The 24180-nt window shown below is 35.9% G+C and overlaps 1 protein-coding gene across 1 annotated transcript in view; it reads left to right on the forward strand.

Annotated features, from left to right (window-relative positions):
• Positions 1–23523, forward strand: part of LOC131157945 (uncharacterized) — a 145254-nt gene extending 121731 nt beyond the window's left edge. The window contains exons 13-17 of the mRNA XM_058112416.1: positions 8904–9041; positions 9173–9220; positions 16157–16271; positions 22513–22610; positions 23178–23523. Coding sequence (XP_057968399.1) covers positions 8904–9041; positions 9173–9220; positions 16157–16271; positions 22513–22610; positions 23178–23264 — 486 coding nt within the window. The 3' untranslated portion in view covers positions 23265–23523. The remainder of the gene's footprint in view (positions 1–8903; positions 9042–9172; positions 9221–16156; positions 16272–22512; positions 22611–23177) is intronic.
• The last annotated feature ends 657 nt before the right edge of the window (positions 23524–24180 follow it).

Below are 24180 nucleotides of genomic sequence, written 5' to 3' on the forward strand. Positions count from 1 at the left end.
TCTCCCACTAGGGAACCAATGCCAAACGTGGTAGTTGCAGGTGCCCTCTCCAGCTGACCTATAGCTTAATCCTAGTGCCACTGAGATAGAGTGGTGTGGAGCTGGAGGCTTGAGATTTAAGGTCTTGAGGTAAAATTCAGTCACTCCACTGCTCCCGAGATTCGAACTCATGACTTACTATTTTTCCAATCTTGAGTTAAAACTACATAGAGTGTGCTATATGTGCTGTTTTATGGGGAATTTGATTGGAACTGAATGCTAGAATATTTTCTATATAGGGACCGTCTTAAGAGCAACTTTGGTACAGGGTGCAATGTTCGGCATCTCTTTAGGCTTACAGTGCGGGGTGTCCAAAGGCTGCTCCTTTCCATCTAAAACAAAGTTTCTTTTTCTATAAAAAGTTGTTTGATTGAAGAGATTTAAGATATGCAAGATTAAAAGAAATTTATGGAATTCAATTTGGCTCTATGAAAGAAGCCACATTGGAGATTGATGACTGAAGAAACTGAGTGACGATTCTCCTTTCTGTCCCTGATAAAGTTTCTTTTTTCTGTAAAAAATTATTGGAATTGAAGAGATAAAAGATATGCAAGACTAGGAAAAAATTTATCAAATACAATTTGGCTCTAGGAAAAAAGTCAAGCTGGAGACTGATGACTGAAGAAACAGAGGGTGACCATTCTCATGTGTTTGTTTAATTAGTCATATGGAGTTGAAAGAGAGGAAAGTGTCACTCAGGCAGTCGAGTAGCAACATATGTATAAAGTAATAGTAGCTGCAGTAAGCTACTATTACTGCAATGAGATAAATCAGATCATCAAGAGCTATAGATTATGTGAAATTATTTGTTATTTTTAATCCATTATCTAACTATAACTATTTCTAGGATTTTGAGCTTGTGTATGTGTCCTTGAGCAAAATAGTTTACTGTTTTCTGAAACTTAGAATCGATCCATCTTGGACATCCTTTTATGTGAGACAATGTACGTGTTGGCAGATACCACCTTGTGGTTGACCAATTTGATTGTTTACTATATTAAGTTGACTCCTAGAGAATTTTCCTTTTCCATTTTCTTTCCTGTTTCATTTGAAATCAAAGTCGAATGACCCAAGAATTAGTAAAATTCCTTTGGTCTGTGATCTAAATGGCTTCTTCTGTTGCTTTAGCTAGGCCAAACCTGTTGTTGTTATTGTTTGGTAACATACATCTGTCATGATCTGCAGTCTGTAGAATTGTGGGGCACTCCAAATCACAGAAAGTTCGTCAGTTCATTTGTCTTACTGTGTGAAAATGGAATCAGTTTGGAAATTTGGATAGAAGAGGTTAGGTCGTATTAATTGCCTGTTTTCTTGTCAATTTTCGGTTGTGGTTTGAAGAAAAAAAGAAAGAAGGAATACATTCTGCCACAATGTATCTTGTGTGTCAACTGTCAAGTCCTAAAATCTAAGATATAGGATATGACATTGCTGAAGAGTTTGTGTCAAAATTTTGGATCTGCTTATAGAAAATATGGTTGTCCTTCTTGTATACGGTATATCCTTCTTTTTTTAATAAAATTTCTTTTCTTTTTGGATATGTTTCTGTTTCATCTGATTTAAGTGGGGATATTTATCATGAGCCACCGTCTCCACCCAAAGGTGGGAGAGTGTTTCATTTTTTGAGGATGGTTTGACTAAAGAGTTGCCAGGGTAGGGATGGGATTTCTCCCAATCCTGAGGAGGTAATTGGTGGGAAGGATTTAAAAGCCCAAGAACTGATGGACAAGATGGGATTGTAACTATTTAGTCCTGGAGGAAAAGAAGTTCATTTAAATGTTGGTAAAAGTAAGCTGAAGAAAAGCCAACATGAAGTAGCAAAATTACAGTGCTCTGTAACTAATTAACTATGATGGGAACAGATTAAAGAGGGGTTTTCTTATTGTGATCTTGTTAGATTTTTATTTTTAATTTTTCTCTATTTAAGATTTCTTGTCCTCCTTAATTAGAATAATGAGTATGGAGAACCGAATAATTGTATATGGAACTTTTGATGTTGTTTTTTTTTTTTTTGAGTGTGGGGGGGCGTCTGGGGGGTTGGGAGAACAAATTCTAGAATTGAACTTCCTCTTTGATGGAGGGTCTGTAATTTGGAATCTCTCTGAAAACATCAGTCATCGTTGTCGTCGTCTTCTTCTTCTTCTTCTTCTTCTATCACTAACTGGTTGTGTCTAGAGCCATGTGCTACACCTTTGCCCTTTCTTCTTGTTCAAAATGGGTACTTTGGTAGAAAATAATGAGCTACATAATGTGGGCACTTCAAAAATTGACGTTTCCATTCCTGATGCAGCACAGCTGGGTTTATGGGTGTGGGATATGATTGGCATTTGATCACATATGTATGCCACTTGTATGACTGAAAAAATGTAAGAATTCCTAGTTTAGGAGAGATTTCTAGAGTTTTTTCTAATGTTTTCTACTCATTTTTTGGGGGTTTTGACATTCTTTTTTTTTTTTTTGTCTTTCTTTTGATGGCTAAAGAAATATATTGAGAGAGAAAGAGAGAGAGAAAGAAATTACAAGAGAGCAGAGAACCAGAAGTCCTCGCAATAAGAAAAAAAACAGAAATAAAAAAACAATGGAAAAAACTGACACTGCCAGACCCAAACATCCTTTTAACCTCTTAATTAACTAGTAAATATGTCATGTCCCTTGATTAATTGTATATAAAATATTTTTATAATTTTAATCAAGTATGAATATTCAAATTTATTTTAAAAAATTATATTTTGTTTAAAAATATAAAAATACAAGCATAAACATGAGATTTTATTATGATATCATGACAATGTAAGGAAAAGAAAAATCTTAGAAATATGAGATATTATATGATAGGAATGCTGTAATTAGCATTATGCGCATATTACATTTTAAGTCATGTATAAAAAAGTAATGTATACATATATTTATTATTATTTTTTATTTTGTAAAACATATCATTATATGACTTCTTCAAATGAAAATATTAACATATTGATTACAATTTCTAATTTTTTATATGCTGTATAAAATCTTTACAATTATTATTTTTTGTTTGTTTAATGATCAATTAGTGAGCTTTTTAATTTTAACTAATTAAAAATATTATTTCTTGAGGATACTTCTAGGTCTATAAATTTATTTCTAAAATTTATTTTTCATAATTTAAGGTCTATAAATTTATTTTTAAAGTTTCTTTTTCATAATTTAATTATTATTTATAATGTTAAACACTTCACTATAATTTTAGAAGACATCAAAGACATTTACCTATTTTATTTTGGGATATACCTCTTATTTAGTATTTGTAATACTATTATATTTATTTTATTGAATTTTTTAAGTTCAAATACTAACCAATTTAAAATAAAATTTGAAAATATAATTTTATCTTTATAAATTATTTATCTTAATTTTAAGAGATACTATTTCATACCTTTATATGTGATATGTATGTAGACTGTTTGTTTGTTTTGTTATTAAGTCAAATAATTTTTTTTTTTTTTTTTAAGATTCAAGCATCTAACTTGTACAAAGTAGATTTGATAAATATAATTTTTTCTAATTTTGGCTGAACTTACTTCTTTTTTTTACAAATGTTTTGCTTTACTTTTAAAATCTAGGAATATTTAATGAAAAATTTTGTCCTATTTGTACTTTTATTAATTTATAGTATAGATATAGAGATAGATATGCATACATATTGTTAGTTTATTTTATTTTTAAACTTAATGAAAATTTTTATTTCACTTTAAACTATAACTTTTAAGTATTCTAACCCAATGTTTGGAGAGGCCTTGGATTTGGATTTGTATTGAATTTGAATAAGATGCAATATAAAATTGTATTGAAAATTTTCAAAATCCACCCAAATCCAAACCCAATGTCCAATGTCCATGCTTCCAAAAGCAGCACAAGTGTAATTTTATCTAATTTTAATTGAACTACTATATAGTATAGATTTTCAATGTTGGCTAGCTAACAATTCTAAATAAAATAGATTTTCATTATCTAGATATAACATTATTTAAGGATAAATGAGGAAGTAAAGGTTAAGAATCAAGTTGAAGGTGAATTGAAGGCCATGTAATGTGCCATTTAGGATTAACATGGTTCAAGTTGAAGATGAATGGGGCTGTGATTTTTGGAAGAAGTGTTTTAGTTTATTTTTTCGTAGACATATGGAAAAATAGGGGTGTATTGACCATCCATGTATTTCTTTGCTTGTATAGTGTCTAATAAAGGGATTGGATGGAATTCTTTTGTAATTCTTTTCTTATTTGTTGGTGGACATGATTTTGTACATTTTTCGTTTTTCTAAATAATATTTTTTTTCTTATCTAAAAAAGTTTCATTTATTATGGATAAAGATTTTGTAAGCTTAACATGGTATATTGCACTCTTCCTCCAGTAAACCTGTGTAGCCATTGTGTAGCACTTATTGATGCTAGTCTGCCATCTTTATGTAATTTTCTGGTTGTGCGCAAAATTGGAGTTGCTTCTCTTGGAAGCCTTGGGGTTGGCATAAGTAGGAGCCTTCACCTACTTTTCTAGGAGTTCTGAGGCTTGAGTTTTCAAGATGTGACCCTGTAGAGCCTACAGTCCCTCCATTGCTTCTAAAAGTGCTAGAGGCTAGCTGATAGCTGCTATTACTATTCCAAAATAGTGCCAAGACAGGTGGCTGTTCACTAGTGTGGATTGGAGGTGTTTGCGCCTGTAACTTAAAAATAGAGGTTGACTTAGCCCTGGGACTAATATTTCTCGACTATTTTGTGTAATGGGTACTGATATGAGGGTAAAATTGCTCTTTTGCCTAGAAATTGCCTATTTACTGGACTGAATTCACAGCGGTAATCACTTTACTATTTTGAGGATTCAGCAGACATTTGAGACACATGGTAGTTAAAATACTATTCTGAAATCTCAGCCTCTAGTTGTGAATTTCCTTCGATCCCTACACCTATTGGTATCTTGATATTGTGCCAAGAACCACGTGAGAAAGGAGACGTCAGTTTCTAGTTTCCCATTTTGATAAAATCAGTGTCAAATCAGTTCTTTCCCTGGCTGGTTTGTGTTTATTGATGTTTGCTGCTTCATTTCGGATTCTTAAACTTCTACATATCCCCTTTTTTGGTAACTCCTCTTCAGTTTTCTACCAAGTACATTGCTTATATTTTATTCAAGTTTCTATCATTAAGTCTAGCTGCCCACTTTCAAGGATAAATTATTCCATATGTCAGGAAACACTCGGTTATTGCTGCTATAAGGAGGACCTTCGATGATAAAATGAGTAATATGGTAGTAGCAATCTCTAAGTAAGGGCACCAGACGGATTGGTTGATTATTCAGATGAAGGATGCTGGCTGCAGAAGACTTGTTTTATAACAACGTGCGCAGCAAGACAAAAGCTTCATAGGTTAGTAATTTATAACGATAGCTGCAAAAGTATGCTGTCTGAAGTATTGGTGAAAAAATCGTAACTTTAAATGGCGGAACACCCACAGCTGTGTCTCATTCTTTGGTCCAATAAATGGGAGGAAGTATTCATGTCAATAAAATACATGATCAAATTAAATAGGAGTCTCTTGTAAGGAATCCATTTGGTCTGAATGTAGTACTGATGGAAACACACCGAATTCTACTGCAAAGAAGCCGAAGTGTTGTCCATGATGAGCTTGCCAATACCTACTGTTTCTATGTCAAAAATGGCGAGAAGAAGTAGCTAGTTTTAAAGCCCATAAAAGATGTTGATCTGACAAACAAGGATGAAATGCAGATCATCAGTTTTGATAAAACAAACCAACATATCACTCAAAATGAGAAGAACTTGATGGAATCAACGTCTTAGATTTCAATTTCGACTAAAATTTCAAGGCTACAAAGTATTAAAATTTTGAAATTTTGATGAAATACAATTTTGATTTGATTTTAAAAAATGATGGAAATTAGTAATACAGCATGGAATTCTATTATGAAACTTTAGAATTTGTTAATAAACATAATGATGCAAGATTTATTACAAAAGTAGTATCAATAAAATATTTCAATGACACATATCTGGTATATTAAGTGCAATAACTGTAATATAAGAATCATGTTAAACATATTCCATTAGCACAAACAACATTCTTAAATTACTAGAATGTTATTTGCCATACATATACAGATAATCTATACATAAATGGTCAAATTAAATGTTGTAGGTAATGTTTTAAGTTCAATTTTTTCATGCGATTTCAAAGATTTGTGAAACTTTCAATAAAAGGAGAAAATATTAATTGTGAAATTTCAATTTGGATTTTAAATCTCAAGGAAAATTTATTTTATAGTTAAAATTTTGACAAATCTCACTGAAATTTTAAGATTTTTATAAATCTTTGATGATTTTTTGAAATTTTGTCAAAAATTTTGTAAGACAGAAACTATCTGCCATTTTGATTTCAAGGGTTGTGGAAAGCATAAGTTCCAAATGGAAATTTCAATAATTTCATGGGAATTTAAGACTATGGATGGAATTTCCAAATGTCCCCTTATAGCACTTTGTACATTTCTCTCCTTAAAGATACGAGTGGTCTTACAGTAAAAACAAGTTATCACTAGTGTTGGCCCTGTTCCTATGATGGTTGCCATAGTAATAAGGCTATCGAAAAAATTATTCCACACAAAAAAAAAAAAATTGAAGTAGTTGCTACTACCAAAGCCAAATCAAGATTCAAGAGTGAGACAGCAACAAAAACAAGTTTTTGGAGTCCAAGAATGCTGGAAATGTGCAGGATGTTCAACAAGCTCAAGGGACATCTTAGCACATGAGCCAAAAAGAATCTGCTAATCACCACTGTAAGTTTAGAAAGGATAAAGTGGGACTTTGGGCTCTCAACTGGAGTCATAAAGATGAATTTCGAATGAGGACAATTTCAAAAATGGAGAAGATGTAGCGAAAAAGGCAATCAAGGTGCAGAAAAATGAAGGGAAAAAATGATACTTCAGATTTCTAATCATGTGGAAAGGAAAGCCCAATTATTGGAAGTCATAGATAAGCAAATTGGGGCTTTTGCTGAGTGATGCCAAGATGTGTGGACTAACTCTACATGGAAGCAACTAATCAACATTGTCGGTTCAAGGCGTATAGCTTGATAATAGAGTGATGGTTTTACTTTCAAAAGAGAGATTTCTAGCATGTGCCGACCACAAGTTGAAAAGTCTAGAGATTGGGCCATGCACAGTTTTGCACAAATTTGGTGAAAATGCCTATAAAGTTGAACTGCCTCAAGGCTTGGATCTATCACCCATCTTGATGTGGCTAACTTGTACCCATTGTGATCTGAATACTAAAACACAAAGTTTTGAGTGCAAGAACTTAATTAAAATCACTCCTAGCAAGCTGGAAAAGATTGAGGCTGTCATACATGGCAGACCTAATTATGAGAATTCATGAGTTAGTAAGGAATTCATAAAGATTAACCATATCATATTATGACAGCCAAGATGACAAGGGAATGATGCAAATCTGCAATGTTTATGTAATTTTCTATTTATATCAAGTCTTCTTATTTGTGGGTGCTAGGGATATTTATGTAATTTCGAAATTTAGGGATTTATTTTTGTTAAATTATATTTTGAGGTCATTTTGTGGGTATTTTTATGATGGAAGTTATTTTTGGATGAGCTTTGAAAGATAAGTGATTTTTAGACGGGATTATATGCAAAATTGGAGTTGGATTCTCTTGAAAACCTTGGAGTTGGTATAAGCAAGAGCCTTCAGCCCCTTTTCTAGGAGGTTTTTTACTTTCGTCTCTGTGAAGATTTCTCTCCTAACCTCAGCTCCAGACCAGCTGGGTTGTGAAGATTTGGAGGCTTGTTTTTTGAGGATTCAACCCTGTAGTGCCTACTAGCCCCTCCATTGCTTCTAAAAGCGTGAGAGGCTAGCAGAAAGCTGCTATTGCTATTCTGAAACAGAGCCAAGACCGGTAGTTGTTCAGATCTAGTGTGGATTTGAGGTGTTTGCTTCTGCAACTTGAAATAGAGGTTGACTTAGCCCTAGGAATTAGGATTAATATTTCTTGAATATTTTGTGTATTGGGTACTGATATGAGGATAAAGTTAACGTTGTGCCTATTGCGTATTTTCTGGACTGAATTCACAGCAGTAATCTCTTTACTATTTTGAGGATTCAGCAGTTATTTGAGTCAAAGATGGTAGTTAAAATACTATCTGAAATCTCAGCCTCTAGTTGTGAATTTTCCTTCAATCCCTACACCTATTTGCATCTTAATATTGTGCCAAGAACCATGAGAGTAAGACCTCAGTTTCTAGTTTACCATTTGCAGATAAAAATGTTAAAGGAGAGTGCATGACTGGTCAAAAGAGAATGTCTCCCCCACTGATGCATGTCTCCGGAGAAGAATAGATGGCCACAAAAGTATTCTTTAGTAGTTACAATCATTTATTTAATGAGTTCAGGCATAGAAATTCACCTTTGTGATTTTCTATGACCTAATATTGCTTACTTTTTTTATTAATTTTTGGTTTCTGCTCATTCGGCAATCATTGATCTGCTTTTTATTCAATTTCTTTTTTCTTAATTTGCAATTGAAACCTGAAATTTGAACTTATACTTGTGAATTAAACATATAAGGATGTAACTGTTAAGTTCGTATGTTAAAACTATCCAATTAATAAAATAAAATAAAAAAATTCTTGAGTTGGGCTCGGGGGTGTTGTGGGGTTCATACAAAGCCTTAAACATAATACAATATATAAGCATAAAACTATCACTTATGTGCACTTATATGGAGGAGAAATGGTGACAGAAGTTATTTTCTTCTATTTAAATTGTTCATAATAATGTTTTGGTGTAGCTCTGATTTAGTTCTTTTATGACAAACCAGGCTGCACTGCATGCCCTAGCAAACATCTCAGGAGAAACTCGATACGAGAACAACATTGTACTCGATAGTAATGCAGAAGAAATCCTTCGGTGTTCTATCTATGAAACAGCATCCAAGAGTTCAAAGCTGACACCATCCGTTAGTAGTTTTTGATATACATTTTTAATTGCAGAGTTTATTGATCTCTCTCTCTCTCTCTGACAGTCTTGTGTTGCCCTCTCCCTTCAAATCATTCAAATCTTTTACGAAGTTTGAGTTGCATTTTGCAGGGTCTTTTTCTATCAGTTCTTCAGCAGGACACAGAAATTCGTCTAGCGGTGAGAATTTCATTTGCTTTTAACTCAAAAAAGTTTCATAGAAATTTTTTTTACCTTTTCAAGCCATTAGAAAATTAAAGTACAGGAATATTTTTCCATCTAGCTAATCAGTTCAAGCCACCCAATTGGAGCCACTATTTCATAAATCATATAGATATGAAAAAGAAGTTGCACAAAGATGAAGATGTGGAATCCCCATAATGTCTAAAGAGAGAAGAATGTGAAGAGGAAAAGCAAACAGCCTACTGGGCTAGCCTAGGTTCTCCTCAAGCCTCAAGGAGAATAAAACAAAGTTGAAGAAAAGTCTAAGATTTGATTAAAATGAATGACCTAACTTGAAGATAGTCTCTCCCTCTATTTATAATACAAATTAAATACATTCTAATGACAATAATACCCTTACTATCTCTCACTAGTTAACATACTAACACACTTAAAATAATACTAAAAGACATAAATAACCTATAGCACTCCCCCTCAAGCTAGAGCATAAATGCCATATGCTCCTAGCTTGTTACAAATGAATTTAACACGAGCACCCCCCCCCCCCCAAAAAAATCGCTTTGGTAAACAAATCAGCAAGCTGCATATCCAACTTCACTTAAGTGGTAGTAATGAGCTTCTGTACAAGTTTCTCCTAAATAAAGTGGCAATCAACTTCACTATGCTCGAGGTCTTAAATTTTGATTTCGACTCAAATTTCATAGCTCCAAAAGTATGGAAATTTCGATTTTGATGTCAATTTCGATTTCGATTTTAATAAATAACGGAAATTAGTAATAAAGCATGGAATTCTTTGTGTACTTTAGAAATGGTTAACAAACATAATAAGATAAGTTTTAGGACTAATATATTACAAATTAAGTTCATATATGTTTTGTATGAGGTGGAAAAGTTGTAAAATAGTATGTGTATCAAACATATTTGTAAGATAATGTACATTAAACATATTCAGTTAATACAAATGAAATTCATAAATCATTTAAATATTATTTATATACAAATAGTGATAATTTAGACATGAGTGGTTAAATAAAATGTTACTGTAAATTTGTTTTTTCATATAATTTCAAGAGCACTTGTAATAATCTTTTGTTTCAATAAAATAAATTAAGATAGAGATTTCACTTCACTCCTAAATTTCTCATTTGAATTCTGACGAAATTTCATCCTATAGTTAAAATTTCGACAAGTTTTGCTAAAATTTTGAGATTTTGATAAATTTCGGATGATTCGTTGAGATTTGGACGGAAATTATGCAAGATGGAAATCGACTGCCAATTCGATTTCAAGGGTGACGGAAATTGGAAATTTCGATGGAAATTTTGACAATTTCGTGGAATTTTAATATCATGACTATGCTTCATCAGGATGGAGGCAATATGAAGAGCAGTTGATTGTCACACATCAATTTCATGTGTTGAGAATGAGAAATACCCAATTCTTCCTACATGTTCTTCAACCAGACAAGTTCACAAGCAGTGTGAGTCATGGCTCTATATTTTGATTCAACCCTTGACCTTGCCATCACAGTTTGTTTCTTACTTTTCCAAGAAACCAAATTACCACTAACCAAGATACAATTCCCCGATTGTGGATCTCTAGTCGGAAGGCGATCCAGACCAATTTGCATCTATGTATCCATGGATATAAATGTGACCCTAATCATAATATAAAAACCATCATGGGTGCACCATTGAGATATCTTAAGATGTGAATTACTGTGTTTGAATGACTTGTCCTCAAAGAATCTAGAAATTGACTCACAACACTTGTTGCAAAAGATATATCGGGTGAGTAACTGAGATAATTCAACTTTCCAGCAAGTCTTTGGCATTGTTCAGGATTAGGTAGCAAATCACCCATATCTTATACTAACTTGATGTTAAGATCCATGGGTGTATCGACTGGTTTAGATCATAGCAAGATAGTTTCATCCAATAGATCAAGAACATACTTCCTCTGTGACAAAACAGTTTCAATATGAGATCTAGATACTTCTATACCCAAGAAGTATTTCAATAGTCCCAAATTTTTTGTCTACAACATTGTCTATAGAACAAGTTTGAGACTCTGAATACCTTTATCATCATCACCTGCAATAACAATATCACCCACATAAATGACAAGAATGATCCACTACACACCTTCGAAGACCAAACCCAAGTGCTACAACACTAAAACGACCAAGCCATACTCAGGGAAACTATTTTAAATCATATAAAGCCTTCTTGAGCCTACACACTAAGCCTAACTCTCCTTGAGCAACAAACCCAGATGGTTGCACTATATAAACTTCATTCTCAAAGTCACCATGCAAGAAGGCATTTTTCACATCTAACTGATGCAGATACTAGTGACAAGTAGTAGCCAAGGCGATGAACAGACGTTCTAACGTAAGTTTGGCAACCGGAGAAAAAGTATCAGAATAATCCAGACCATACACCTAAGTGTATCCCTTAGCAACTAGATAGGCCTTTAGACGAGTTACAAAACCATCAGGTTGACTTTCACTATGTAAACCCAGCGACAACCAACCACAGAATTGTTAGGAGGAAGAGGTACCAAGTCTCAAGTACCATTGTCGTGTAAAGCATTCATATCTTCAACCATAGCATCCCTCCACCCATAATGGGCTAAGGCTTTCGAAATAGATTTAGGAAGTGTAGTAGATAATAGAGCACTAACAAAACAATAATAGAAGGGTTATAAGGAGTCATAACAAACATTGTTGGAGATGGGGTGTTGAGTACATGTGCATTTATCTTTCCGAATAGCAATGGGATGATCAACCTCATGAGAAGTATGATCATCAAACGAGGAAACCAAAGACATAGTAGTAGAAGCTAGAGGGGACTCTCTTTGTTGGAGCTTCTATCGTAAATACACCTGCAAATTAGGATGATGAAGATGATGAGAAGGACTTGAACTACATGGAGACTCAAATGGTTGGTTGGGAAAGGACGGAACATAGAATTTGGAAGATTAGGCAAAGGATGAGACTCATTGAGTTCAAAAGCACTCGGTGGCTAGGTGTAGTAAGGTGAGATTGAAAGAAGGTAACATTAGCAAAAATAAAGAACTAATGCAGCGCAAGACTATAACAACGATATCCCTTTTGAGTATATGAGTAGCCCAGAAAGACACATTTTATAGCACGAGGATCCAACTTATCCACCACAAGAGCTAGTTGATGAACAAAGGACGCACACTCAAATGTACGAGGAAGAGGAAATAAAGGTGAATTAGGAAGGAGAATGGAGTAGGGAATTTTACCACTAAGAACAGAGGATGGCATTCTGTTGATCAGATAACAAGCAATAAGTACAACATCACTCCAAAACACTTTAGGTACATGCATTTGATAAAGGTGCGAGTGATTTCAAGAAGATGTCTATTTTTCCTCTCTGCAAACCCATTTTGTTGAGAATTGTGGGCACATGATGATTGATGAATATAACCAAACTAAGTCATATAAGTAGTGAATTGTGCACTAAAAACCCTTTAGCTTTATCACTTCGAAGTATTCAAACTAGCAAACCAAATTGAGTCTTTACTTCAAAACAAAAGACACAAAATACATGAAGTAAATTAGAACAATCTTTTATTAAATATAACCAAGTCATTCTTGAATAATCATCCACAAAGGTTACAAAGTACTGGAAACCCAACTTGGATACAATCCTACTAGGACCTCAGACATTAGAATGAACTAACATAAAAGGGCTTGCGGGCCGTTTATTAGAACTCACACTAGGAACAAGACATTTTAACTTTTACAATGAAGGATGACCAAGGCAACAATGAATTTGGAAAGGTGTGGCAGCAGTAGTGCAGGTGGTAGAAGAGATAGCGACTCAAAGTGATAGAGTCCACCAGCTTCACATCCTCCGCCAATTGTCTTCCTCGTTTTCAAATCCAAAATAACCATAGAATCAAGGAAGAATGTCACTGAACAATTCATGGATTTAGTAATTTTTCTATTGAACATAAGATTGAAAGGAAATTTGGGAATCGAAAGAAGAGAAATAGAAGAAGTGGGATTCACAGTCCCAATTCCCTTGACTGCAGTGGTGGATCTATTAGCAAACGTAACACAAGGTAAATTTGCAGGATATTGAAGAGTGGATAAGAAGCTAGGTATATTTGTGATGTGATCAGTGGGAGCAAGGACCATAACCCAAGGACTAGGATAAGAAGTACTGGATGACTAGCATACCGTGTGATTTCCTATTTAGACAAAATATGCAATGGGAAAAGAAGCTTGTCGTGATGCTTGACACTACCAGAACTTGGAATACTCTTCCTTTGACATGGATACAGTACGTTCTCCCCCCCCCCCCCCCCACTTGGCCCCAAAGGTGAGGAGTCAGTGGTGGCTACATTGGCTGCCCCCAAAGGTGTGAAGTTTGCGATGGCTGCATTGGCAACACGTGAAAGTTTGCTGTGAAGATCCCAGCACAGCTCAATAGTATGATTACTCTGTCCACAATGAGTGCACTTCTGAGGAGTACCTGTACCTCGTCTGTCTGTACCACTACGACCACTCGAACCACCTCAATAACTTTTGCGGTTGTTTGTTAGAGAACTAGAATCATCTTGTGTAGAAAAGGCTATCCTCTCAGAGCAAATGCAAGAGCAGGAAAAAGCATGCTAAAGAAAGCACGAAGGACACAAGAATAAACATCAACAAATGATGGCAGCTTGGCATTGCTAGTATCTAGGATTTGATTGCCTCAAATTTTGGTCTCAAGCCTGCTAGAACACGAAGAATTTTCATATGCTCCCTCTACTTCTGCATCTCACAAACGTTGGTAGTTATAGGTTGCACGACAAGCTCCTCATGAATACGCTTCATCTCTCCAAAATAATCTGCAATACTCCTATCGCCTTGTTGTAACTAAAAGCACTCCTAGGATAAATCATACACACGTGTAATGTTGCTAGAGAATAGAAGTGTGACATAATCCAAAATCTCCTTGCCCGTATTTAGATGCATACACATTTGTGCAATCTGTGGCTCCATCGAATTCCATAAGAGGGAAACCATCAAGGCATCTTCTTGAACCTACACGTATTTTCTCTTCTCATCAGAAGGATTAGATTGGGGCAAGTGGTAATATTTCCCTAATCCTGCTAAATAAATCTAAACTTTCCATCCAACTTTTGATTCGTTATTTGTGGCGGCGATGTAGGAAACAAATTTTTTGGATTCATAGATTCCATCCCAACACTCACAAATCAGCAACCACACCAAAACAAGAAGAACAATCAAAACTAATCGTGTCCATCACAAACTATGTGAAGCACCGACACAACCACGAACGAGGTGAACAACTTACTGACAGATATAGTAGTGCCACAGCCTCACAACTGAACATACCCACAGCCCCAAAAAACTCACAAAAAAGCCTTCACAAAACCTAAACAAAGATAATCGGAATACCGCAAGTGCATGGTCGAAAAAGGTTGGATTTTTTAGCAAAAAACATGCCTAATAGCTTGATAATATAGTCTAGAGAAGGAATCAGAACATGGCAAAGGAAAAGAAAATAAAATTTTGGTTGGAACTTCACTCACACTGCGGCGCATGGGGTCGGCCCTGGCGGCATTTGGCTAGTGTGTAGGCCCATGGGGGCTTGTGGGGGCTCCTCTAGCAATGGGGTTAGATTTTCGGGGGTTTTGTTTATAGGTGTGTGGTTGGTTTTGTGAATTATTATGGGATGGAGGTGGAACTGGGAAGGACAACCACGGGAATGATGTTTTCCAGTGATAGCTGAGGGGAATAGGGTTTAGGTTGGATCACGCTCTGATACCACATTTAAATTTGACTAAAACGAATGATTTAACTTGATGATAGATCTCTCCCTCTATTTATAATACAAATTAAATACATTATAATGACAATAATACCCTTGCTAACTCTCACTAATGAACATACTAACACAATAATAATAATTCTAAAAGGCATAAATAACCTCTAACAAAAAAATTGCTTGAATCCATTGCATAGGCCCCTCTGTTATGCCTCAAACAGAGTCGTAACTTTATCAATGGCAACTTCTCCATGTAAACTAGGAAACTAAAAATGCTTTATTACTCTTGAAATTTCTAAAGGGACCATACGCTAGTTAGCTTGGTAGGGACCATCCTTCAATTCGCATAACCTTGCCTTTTAATGACTAGAATCCGAATGAGGCCCAAAGATGAAATTTACCTTGAAATTTTCATCATAAAGAATTTATTTTTCCTCTCCATTTGCATCACTTCTTATTAAGATAGGGTATGAAATCAAGTCCTTATCTTCGAACCCATGCCATAGCTCCAAAATAACTTAGGATCATGTAATGAAATTCCACGCAACAATCCAGTTGACCTCCACCAAGTTACAATTTTTCTATAATGAGTATGACCTTGAGCATTGGATGAATGACTAATCAATTATTTGACCATTGCAACATCCTACCCCTGTCAAGGGAGGGAACCTTTGTATTTGTGCTTGAATCTTTTCATTGGTATTCACTTTCTTGCAACTTGCAAGTCACAAAGCAAGCAAAATCCTTAACTTTGAATTGAGGCAAATGAAAGGTAGATCTTATTGGTAAGATAATGGAAATAGAATTCGGAGGCAAGCGAGCTATTGCTTAAAAATCAACAATGCTCTCCTAGTAAAATCTTTTGTGTGTTATGTTTTTTGGGTGGGGGAGGTGAAGAATAGAAAAGAATCCATATTTTCTGTCTTACATGTCAAGATGGATAATGTTACCTTCATTAGTAAGTTAAACAAGAAAGTCTTCGACTTACCAATCAAAAGTAACTTTAGTATTTGACCTCCACAAGTTCATTTAACGAAGTTATTGTGTCTGTAGTCTGGCGTCTACAATTGTTGGTCACTCTTCACTCTTAGCATGGCAAATTTTTGTGAATTTATTTCAGGGTTATGGAGTGATATCTGGATTGGTAGCTCGGCCATGGTGCTTGATGGAAGTTTGCTCAAAACAAGAGATAATAAGTATGGTTACTGGTGCACATACCGAAACCACAAAGATTGGTATGGATTCTTGCTTTTGTCATAATATTTTTCATCTAGTACCGTAATCTACATTATGCACACATTAGAACTTTTGTATTTGCATGCTTTTGCATTCTCATATGCTGATATACTACTGCGTTGCTTCTTAGCTATGGAAAATATATAAGTGATTGGCCCTAGGCATATCAAATGAGTGCTGTTTGGACACAATGGAAGGCCCTTCCTAGACATGGAATGAATGTTATGTCATGCCATGCTTTCCATCAAGGTTTTAAATAATGGTTGTAATATAAAGGTTTGGCTCATTCAATACTAATATTGGCCGCTAAAATCAATTTGAAAAAAATTGGTCATAACAATCATTTCATCTACATAACAGGCAATGACAACCATTATGTTTTGTCACAATTTGTAACATCCTGTTATGCTAAGGTGCCATTTGGTTCACAGTATCAGTTGGTTCATGGCATCTCATTTTCACATTTGTTTTGGGGCTGAAAAGTGAATTGGCGGTGATATCACATTCCTTGCAAATGAAGGTTTCTCACAGAACATGGAATCCCATTCCCATGCTCACCGATAGGTACTTTACATTCCTATGGGGTTTTTATTTTTGGGGACTAGGTTTTGGTGTGGGAAGGGATAAGGCCCCAGGCACGGATGGATTTAACATAGCTTTTTCTCAAGATTGTTTGGAAATTGTAAAAGGCGAGTTGCTTAAATATTTTACTGAATTCTTTGGCAATGGGATTTTGGGCAAAAGAATTAACTCCTCTTTTATTGTCTTGGTGCCTATATAGTCCATGTCTATTAAGGTTGAAGATTTTAGACCTATTAGCCTTGTTTCTAAATATGTATAAAATTATCACTTAAGTCTTAGCTAATAGGATGAGTGAGGTGCTTGTTGATATCATTTCTACTGCCCAAAGTGCGTTTGTGAGGGAGAGGTAAATGGTAGATGCTATTCTAGTGGCCAATGAAGTGGTGGAGGATGTCCACAGGAATAAGAAGAGGGGTTTTTTCTTCAAATTAGATTTCAAGAAAGCCTATGATAGAGCAAGTTGGAGCTTCTTGGATAAAGTCCTTAAGAGAAAGGGTTTTCATGAGAATTGGTGTCGTGGATTGGGGCTGGTTTTTCTAATATGTGGCTTGTTCATGGTGAGACAAAATCTTGGTTTAGTGCTTCTAGGGCCATTAGACAAGGTGACCCTTTATTCCCCTTTTTATTTGTCTTGGCAGGTCATGTGTTGAGCAAGATGGTGGATAGGGTTGTGGAGAGGGGGTTGATTAAAAGTCTAGAAGTATGGAGAGAGGGAGTGGTGGTTTACTTTATCTTCATCTTGTTAACGATACTATTTTCTTCCTTGACGATCATAGCCTTTCCTTTGGGAGAATTTTGGGTATTCTTCAAATTTTTGAGAGGGTGTTTGGCCTTAAAATTGATATGGGGAAGAGTGTTTTAGCATCTTTGAATGTGCTCGTGGAGCAAGTAAGGGCAAGGGCCACTAAAGTGAGGTGTGGCATTCTAGATTGGCCCATGACTTACTTAGGGGTTGCTTTGGGGGAGTAATCCTAGAGCAATGAATTTCTGGAAACCAATAGTCGAAAGGGTGACAAAGAGGTTAGATGGCTGGAAGGGGACTCTTTTCTCTTTAGGGGGTAGAAAGAATAACCCTGATTCAGGCTTGTCTTCTAGCATGGCATTATATCCTGTTTTTTTTTTATATTCCAATGGGAAGTGCTTGCAAGCTTGAGAAAACTATGAGAGGCTTTTTTGCGGTCTGGTTTTGGGGGGGGAGGGGAGAAGAGATCACAAGGACCACTTAGTTAGCTAGGGCGAGGTTTGTAGGTCAACAAAGGAGGGAGGGTTGGATCTAGGGAAGTTGGTGTCTAAAACCACGGCTCTTTTAGTTAAATGGCTATGGTGCTTCCCTATAGAAGAATCGTCCCTTTGGCATATAGTAATAAGAGAAGCAAGTTTGGGTTGAATGAGAATGGGCGAGATACCAATGTTAGTTTAAGATGTATTTTGTTGAGTTTGTGTAGGGAAGTTGGTGTCTAAAAACACGGCTCTTTTAGTTAAATGGCTATGGTGCTTGCCTCTAAAGGAATCGTCCCTTTGGCATAGAGTAATAAGAGAAGCAAGTTTCGGGTTGGATGAAAATGGGGATACCAATGTTAGTTTAAGATGTATTTTGTTGAGTTTTTGTAGGTCCATATCTCAAATTTATCCTTCTTTCATCCCTCACACTAAACTTGAGGTGGGGATGGGCTCTTGGATCCGTTTTTGGAAAGGCCCTTGGCTGGGTAATGCATCCTTATCCACTTCATTCCTTCGCTTATTTCAATTGAGCTCCAAGGAAAATAGAGTCATATCTTTCTTTGTATGGGATTTGAGTAGCCCATTGGTTTCCTGGAATCTCCATTTTAGGAGACCTCCTGATGATAGGGAGTTGGTGGAGTTGTCTTCTTTGGCATCTCTATTGAATGGGAGTAATCTTTCTTTAGGGAGGGATGTTCAGTCATGGGCTTTGGTTCATTTAGGAGTGTTTACTTGTAAATATTTTTCAAATTCTTAACTCATCCAATTATTTTTCCCCACTCTATTGTTTCATCTGGAAAGCCAAGGCTCCTCCAAAGATTAAGGCTTTCACTTGGTTGGTTGTTAGGGCAGGCCTTGGATCAATAGTAAGGTTGCTCCTTTGTAACCGGTTGGTCATGCGTTCAAGTCCAAGGAAAGAACTTCTCTGCATAAAAGTAGGGGTAAGGCTGCGTACACTGTGACGATCCTCCTCTTAGCCTTGAAAAGCAAGGAACCTTATGGCCCCGGGATGTCCTTTTACTTGGCTGGTTGTGCTCAACAAAATTAAATACTAATAACTTGCTGCACATTAGGAGACCTTTGAAGGTTCTCTCTCCTGATGTGTGTTTACTCCATTACAAACATTGTGAGACAGCTCCTCATCTTCTTTTGCACTATGAATTTTCTTGGAGGACTTGGAATAAACTTTTTGGTATTTCAGGAGAGAGCTGGGTGTGCCCTTTCTTCAGTTGGTGAATGTTAGCTACTTCTTTCGTAGGCTTTGGTAGGAGGAAGGATAAGGCAGTCCTATGGAAGTGTGGATTACTTGCAGTTTTATGGGGGTTATGGTTTGAGTGTAATGCAGGGATATTCACTGGCAAGAAATAAAATTGGGTGTTGGTTTAGGGCCAAATTCAGTATTTCACCTCACTGTTGTGTGCTGGTTGGGATTTTTCATAGGAATTAGTTTCCATGAGTTACAAAGAGATTGGAAGAACCTGTTGGCATGTTAATCTTTTCTTTTTTGGTATTTATTAGTTTTTTTTCTGGATTGTTCTAGGCCTTTTTCAGGAGATGTCTCATTCTCCCTTGTGTAAATTCTGTTCCTATTGAAATCATCTTTTGCTATAAAAAAAAAATGGGACAGTTGTCTGTACTATTTTGGCCACTTCAAAATAAATGCCTCTTGTATAAGATTATTTGGGACACTGGCTCCATGTATATCTAGTGGGATTATTTTCCTTATCTTTGTTGTTTGATGTTAGAGGCAGTGGGTAGTGATGGGCTACGCATATATATGGTCCAGCTGGGCCTGTGTTTAGGTCATTTTTGCAGGAAGAGCTTTATTCAATGTTTGGTTTTGTTCACCTAGATGTTTCTTTTGGCCGGGAGGGGGAGGGGAGAGGGAGGAGATGGATTGTAATGTGGTAAAGTAGAGAGGTTTTCTTCTAGCATGATTAATTTGATAATTTTATCAGGCTGTGTTTTTTTTATTTTCCTTGTTAGGGAGTGGGAAGAGACTGCTCGCTACTTGATCAGATAGGTTCTTATTTTATGGAGAGTGGGAAGATGATTTTCAAATCCTTCTTAAATGATTTTGTACAGCCTCTCTGGTCATTTGCCCACTTTTTAAAATAGTATAGAAAGATTGAGTGGGGTCCTACTCCTTTTAGGTTTGAGAATATGTAGTTTTTTTAAAAGTATTTTCACCATATGGTTAGGGATATCTGGAATGAGGAGGTTGAGAGGGGCTAGGAGGGCTTTAGGTTTATGAGAAAGCTGAAAATGTCGAAGGAAGTAGTCGAAGTAGAATATTGGAGTTTATGGAGAGAACAGAATCCAAAATTTTTTTTTTTTTTTTTTGGGCCCCGCGGCGGGGGGGAGGGGAGGGCAGGGCAGGGCAGTGTGGAACCAACCTTTGGGGAGATTTGAAGTTACTGGATGAGAAGTTGGGAGGTTAAGAGGTGGGTTTAAAAAAGAGTTAGAGGCTATAATATGGCATTTTTTTTCCCCAGGATTCTTGGGATGTGGTTAAAGTGGTGTTAATAAATGTCTTTAAGAATTTTTTCTTCGATGGAGTTTTGTTTGAGGAAGAGTATTAACTCGACCTTCATTAGTTTGGTGCCTAAAAAAATTATTTTGTTGATTTTGGCCTACTAATTTGGTTGTTAGTGCGTACAAGATCATTGTGTTGGTGCTTCTGAGTGGGCTGAGTTCAGTAATAGGAGATGCGATTTCTCAGGCCCAAGGTGCTTTGTGAGGGGGAAAAGGCAAATTAGGATGCCATTTTGGAATCCTATGGTGGAGAAGGTGCTCAACTGTCTGGATGGGTTGAAGGGCACTCTCTTTTGTTCAAGTGGTTGTGTTACTGTTATTCAATTCTTGTCTTTCTAGCATTCCACTTTATCTTATCCATTTTTAAAGTTCCTGTGGGGTGACTAGGCAGCTATATCTATAGAGAGAATCATGAAATGCTTTCTTTGGTTTGGGGCAGGGGAGAAAGAGGATTATTTGGTTAGGTGGGAGGTCGTGTGTAGTATTAAAATAAATCTTTGCATATCTTTATTATATACAAAAGTATGGATGGTGTAAATTATTTTTCAAACAAAAATATATCCATGTTTTGAAAGTATGACAAGATGTTCTAAAAATAACAAAATTCAATCAAGTTTATACTACATGCCAAAATGGATAGTGCAAATTATTGTTCACAAAAATATACTTATCACTTAGTAATAGACAAAACAATCCTAAAAATAGTGAAATTCATCTATGCTACATAGAAAAGTACATAGAATGTAAACATTTTGCAGACAAAAATATCCTTATGTTTTGAAAGTATAACAAAATATTTATAAAAATAATAAAATTCAATCAAATATATGCTATCTATAAAAGTGCAGATAGTGTAAATTATTTGTGGACAAAAATAACTTATCTTGCTAAAGCAGCACAAAACATTGCCAAGTATAATGAAGTCCAACCAAATATAAATAAAATTCTATTATCATTCAAATAAGCAATAATATAAATTCTAAAAATTAAAATATTGATGGTAAATTAATAGATCTGAAAATACCTAACAAAATATTTTTTAAAAAGAATACTTCAACATTTTTTATAAAAAAGGAAAATAATTCATGAGCAAACAAAGAATGTACAAAATGGGGAATAAGATGTCCTAATAAGAAGAGACTGCAGAAAGTTTTTTAAAAAATTTTTTAAAAAAATTGCATAGCCTGCCAATCTCGCTTTAAATCCGAGAAGTACAGCCTTTTAAAACAACAAGCTGCAAAAGACCAAAGTGAAGTCAAATAATGATTCATAGAACTGTTAAAACCCCCATCTCTCTAAGGCTGAGCCATCTCTGTTCCTTCCAAAACCTAAAAAGGAAATATTCTACTTCTCAATGGATTCTAGACATGCCCATGCCTCTCCACGCAAACCGAACAACTTATTCCACACCTTCCATGAGAACAAGCAATGCAAAAGAAGGTGAGGGACAGACTCTAAACTGTCAAAACATAAAGGACATAAATCCAGAGATACGGCCTCGGGAGGCATCTACTTGCAACAGGCTCTTTGTGTTAACTCTGTTAAGAACAACCAACCCAATAAAATTCTCAGTCTTAGAGGGGACTGTAGCCATCCAGATAGTACAATGATGTGGAAAGATATCAAATGCCCTGAAAGAATGATTTAACAGAATAACACACACAACCCCCCTCCTCCTCCCCCTCCCCCCTCCCCCTCCCCCTCCCCCACTTCTCCTTCTTTGTTAAAGTTCAGTTAATACTTTTTTGAACTTTTTAAAAATTGTTAATTATGTTCTCCTGTTTGATTTATGGTGATAAATTATCACTCTTTTCCTTTTAATAATGTTTCAACTTTCATCAATGCTTTTAGGTCTTCTTCCTCATCTATATCTCCGCTGATACAATTTAATTTGTCCTCTAGGCATGGAAGCTAGATATAACTGCTGCAAGGCAATCCACAAGGCTTTTACTTCAACTAAACTTATGAGTGATCCTTCCTTTTCTGGAATAGCTGCAAAGGTGATTAAGTTTCATGATTCGTATACATGCACACAACATTTTTTCCCATGATGTTTACTCTTACTCATGGTTCATTCAATCAATGGCTCCTTTTCAAAAACTAAAAATTACAAAGAGCTATGATTATTATCATTGTTGTTATTGTCATCATAATCTTTTTCTTTTTGGAAACAAAGGGGTGCAGTTGTAAGCTGACCACTCTGGCACGTTAGCATATTTATTTGAGGCTACATAATCTTTAGGAGGTCCCAAGGAGTCATTTATACCTAATGGGATTTAAAAATGACCCATGCTTAATAAGGTACTTAACCTAGCTTTCTCCACCACTGGGCTGCTCCTTTGGTGTAGGAAGCTAGTGACCAGGATAGATCATAGCTGATGCATGCTTGGAATTTCCAAACATGGTCAGTAATTCATGTGCCCGATGCATGGGCAACCCATTTGTGGCCTAGACACATCACCTTCATAGGTGTGCACATTCCTTGCTCACAGTCACTTGAGTATGAAAACGATTCTAAAGACAAGGAAAAATCAATTTTACATGTTGTGCTTCTTTCCCTTGTACAGTTGCAGGAAGCCATTAGTGGGGGTCCTTATCTGACGAGAAAGCATTCTGAAGCTCAACCTGCAGTGATGACAGCTGAGAGATTTTAGCTTTCTGTTGGGTCATTGAGGCTTTGGGCAAGCCCTTTGCTGTATAACACAGTATTTATGGTGATTTCTTCCACCCAGTGATCTCAACCTTAGACATTTGAGACATAATTACTATTCTGTTTTCAAGTTAATGCATTTGGAAGGCGGTTGGAATTGAACCGTTTTGAGATTTGGTTCAGCATTCCAACAGAGCAATGATCAACCTAAGCCCTAGTATGAACTATCTTTAACAAATTTAATTATGAAGTTTGCTTCTATACCTAGGGCCTCTCTTGTTATGTGCTCTTATGATTGACTATTTTCTTTATGTAGACTTCCAGACTTGTTACCAGTATTCGTAAGCTAAAATGCTTCTTTTTTCCTTATTGAATATTTTCTTTATGTAGACTTCCAGACTTGTTACCAGTATCCGTAAGCTAACATGCTTCTTTTTCCCTTTTTAAGACGAGACTACTGCTATATTGCAATTTTCTTTCCGTCATTTATTTGAAGCATCAACTGTTGCCCTTTTTATTTCTCCTTTTTCTTTTTAGGCAGCAAATGAAGATAACCTTTTCCAAGATATTTGAAACCTAAAATAGAACCATTTGAGTTCATCTAGAAGAGGCATTAAAGGCAGAGTTGGGCCTTGGATATCCCAAGTCCCAACTTCAGTTTCCCAGTTTTGGTTTTCTTGGTGAATTACCGGGGCTGCATCAATGGACGGGTGGCAATGATTTCTTCCACCGGTTTGGTGCCTCCTGAGTTGGTACAAAGGGCCTGTCTAAGTGGGAGTTCCAAGGTCATCAAAGAAAAGGTGCAAGGGCCTGTCCAAATAGGTAACTCAATGCCCCCAATTTCCCCCGTGCCCTGCCCCATCAAAAGATCTTACAATCATATGACTTGGTTGCATATAGGAGTTATCAACTGGGAGTTT

The sequence above is a fragment of the Malania oleifera genome, chromosome 1 (assembly GCF_029873635.1).
Source record: "Malania oleifera isolate guangnan ecotype guangnan chromosome 1, ASM2987363v1, whole genome shotgun sequence".
NCBI classification, from domain to species: domain Eukaryota; kingdom Viridiplantae; phylum Streptophyta; class Magnoliopsida; order Santalales; family Ximeniaceae; genus Malania; species Malania oleifera.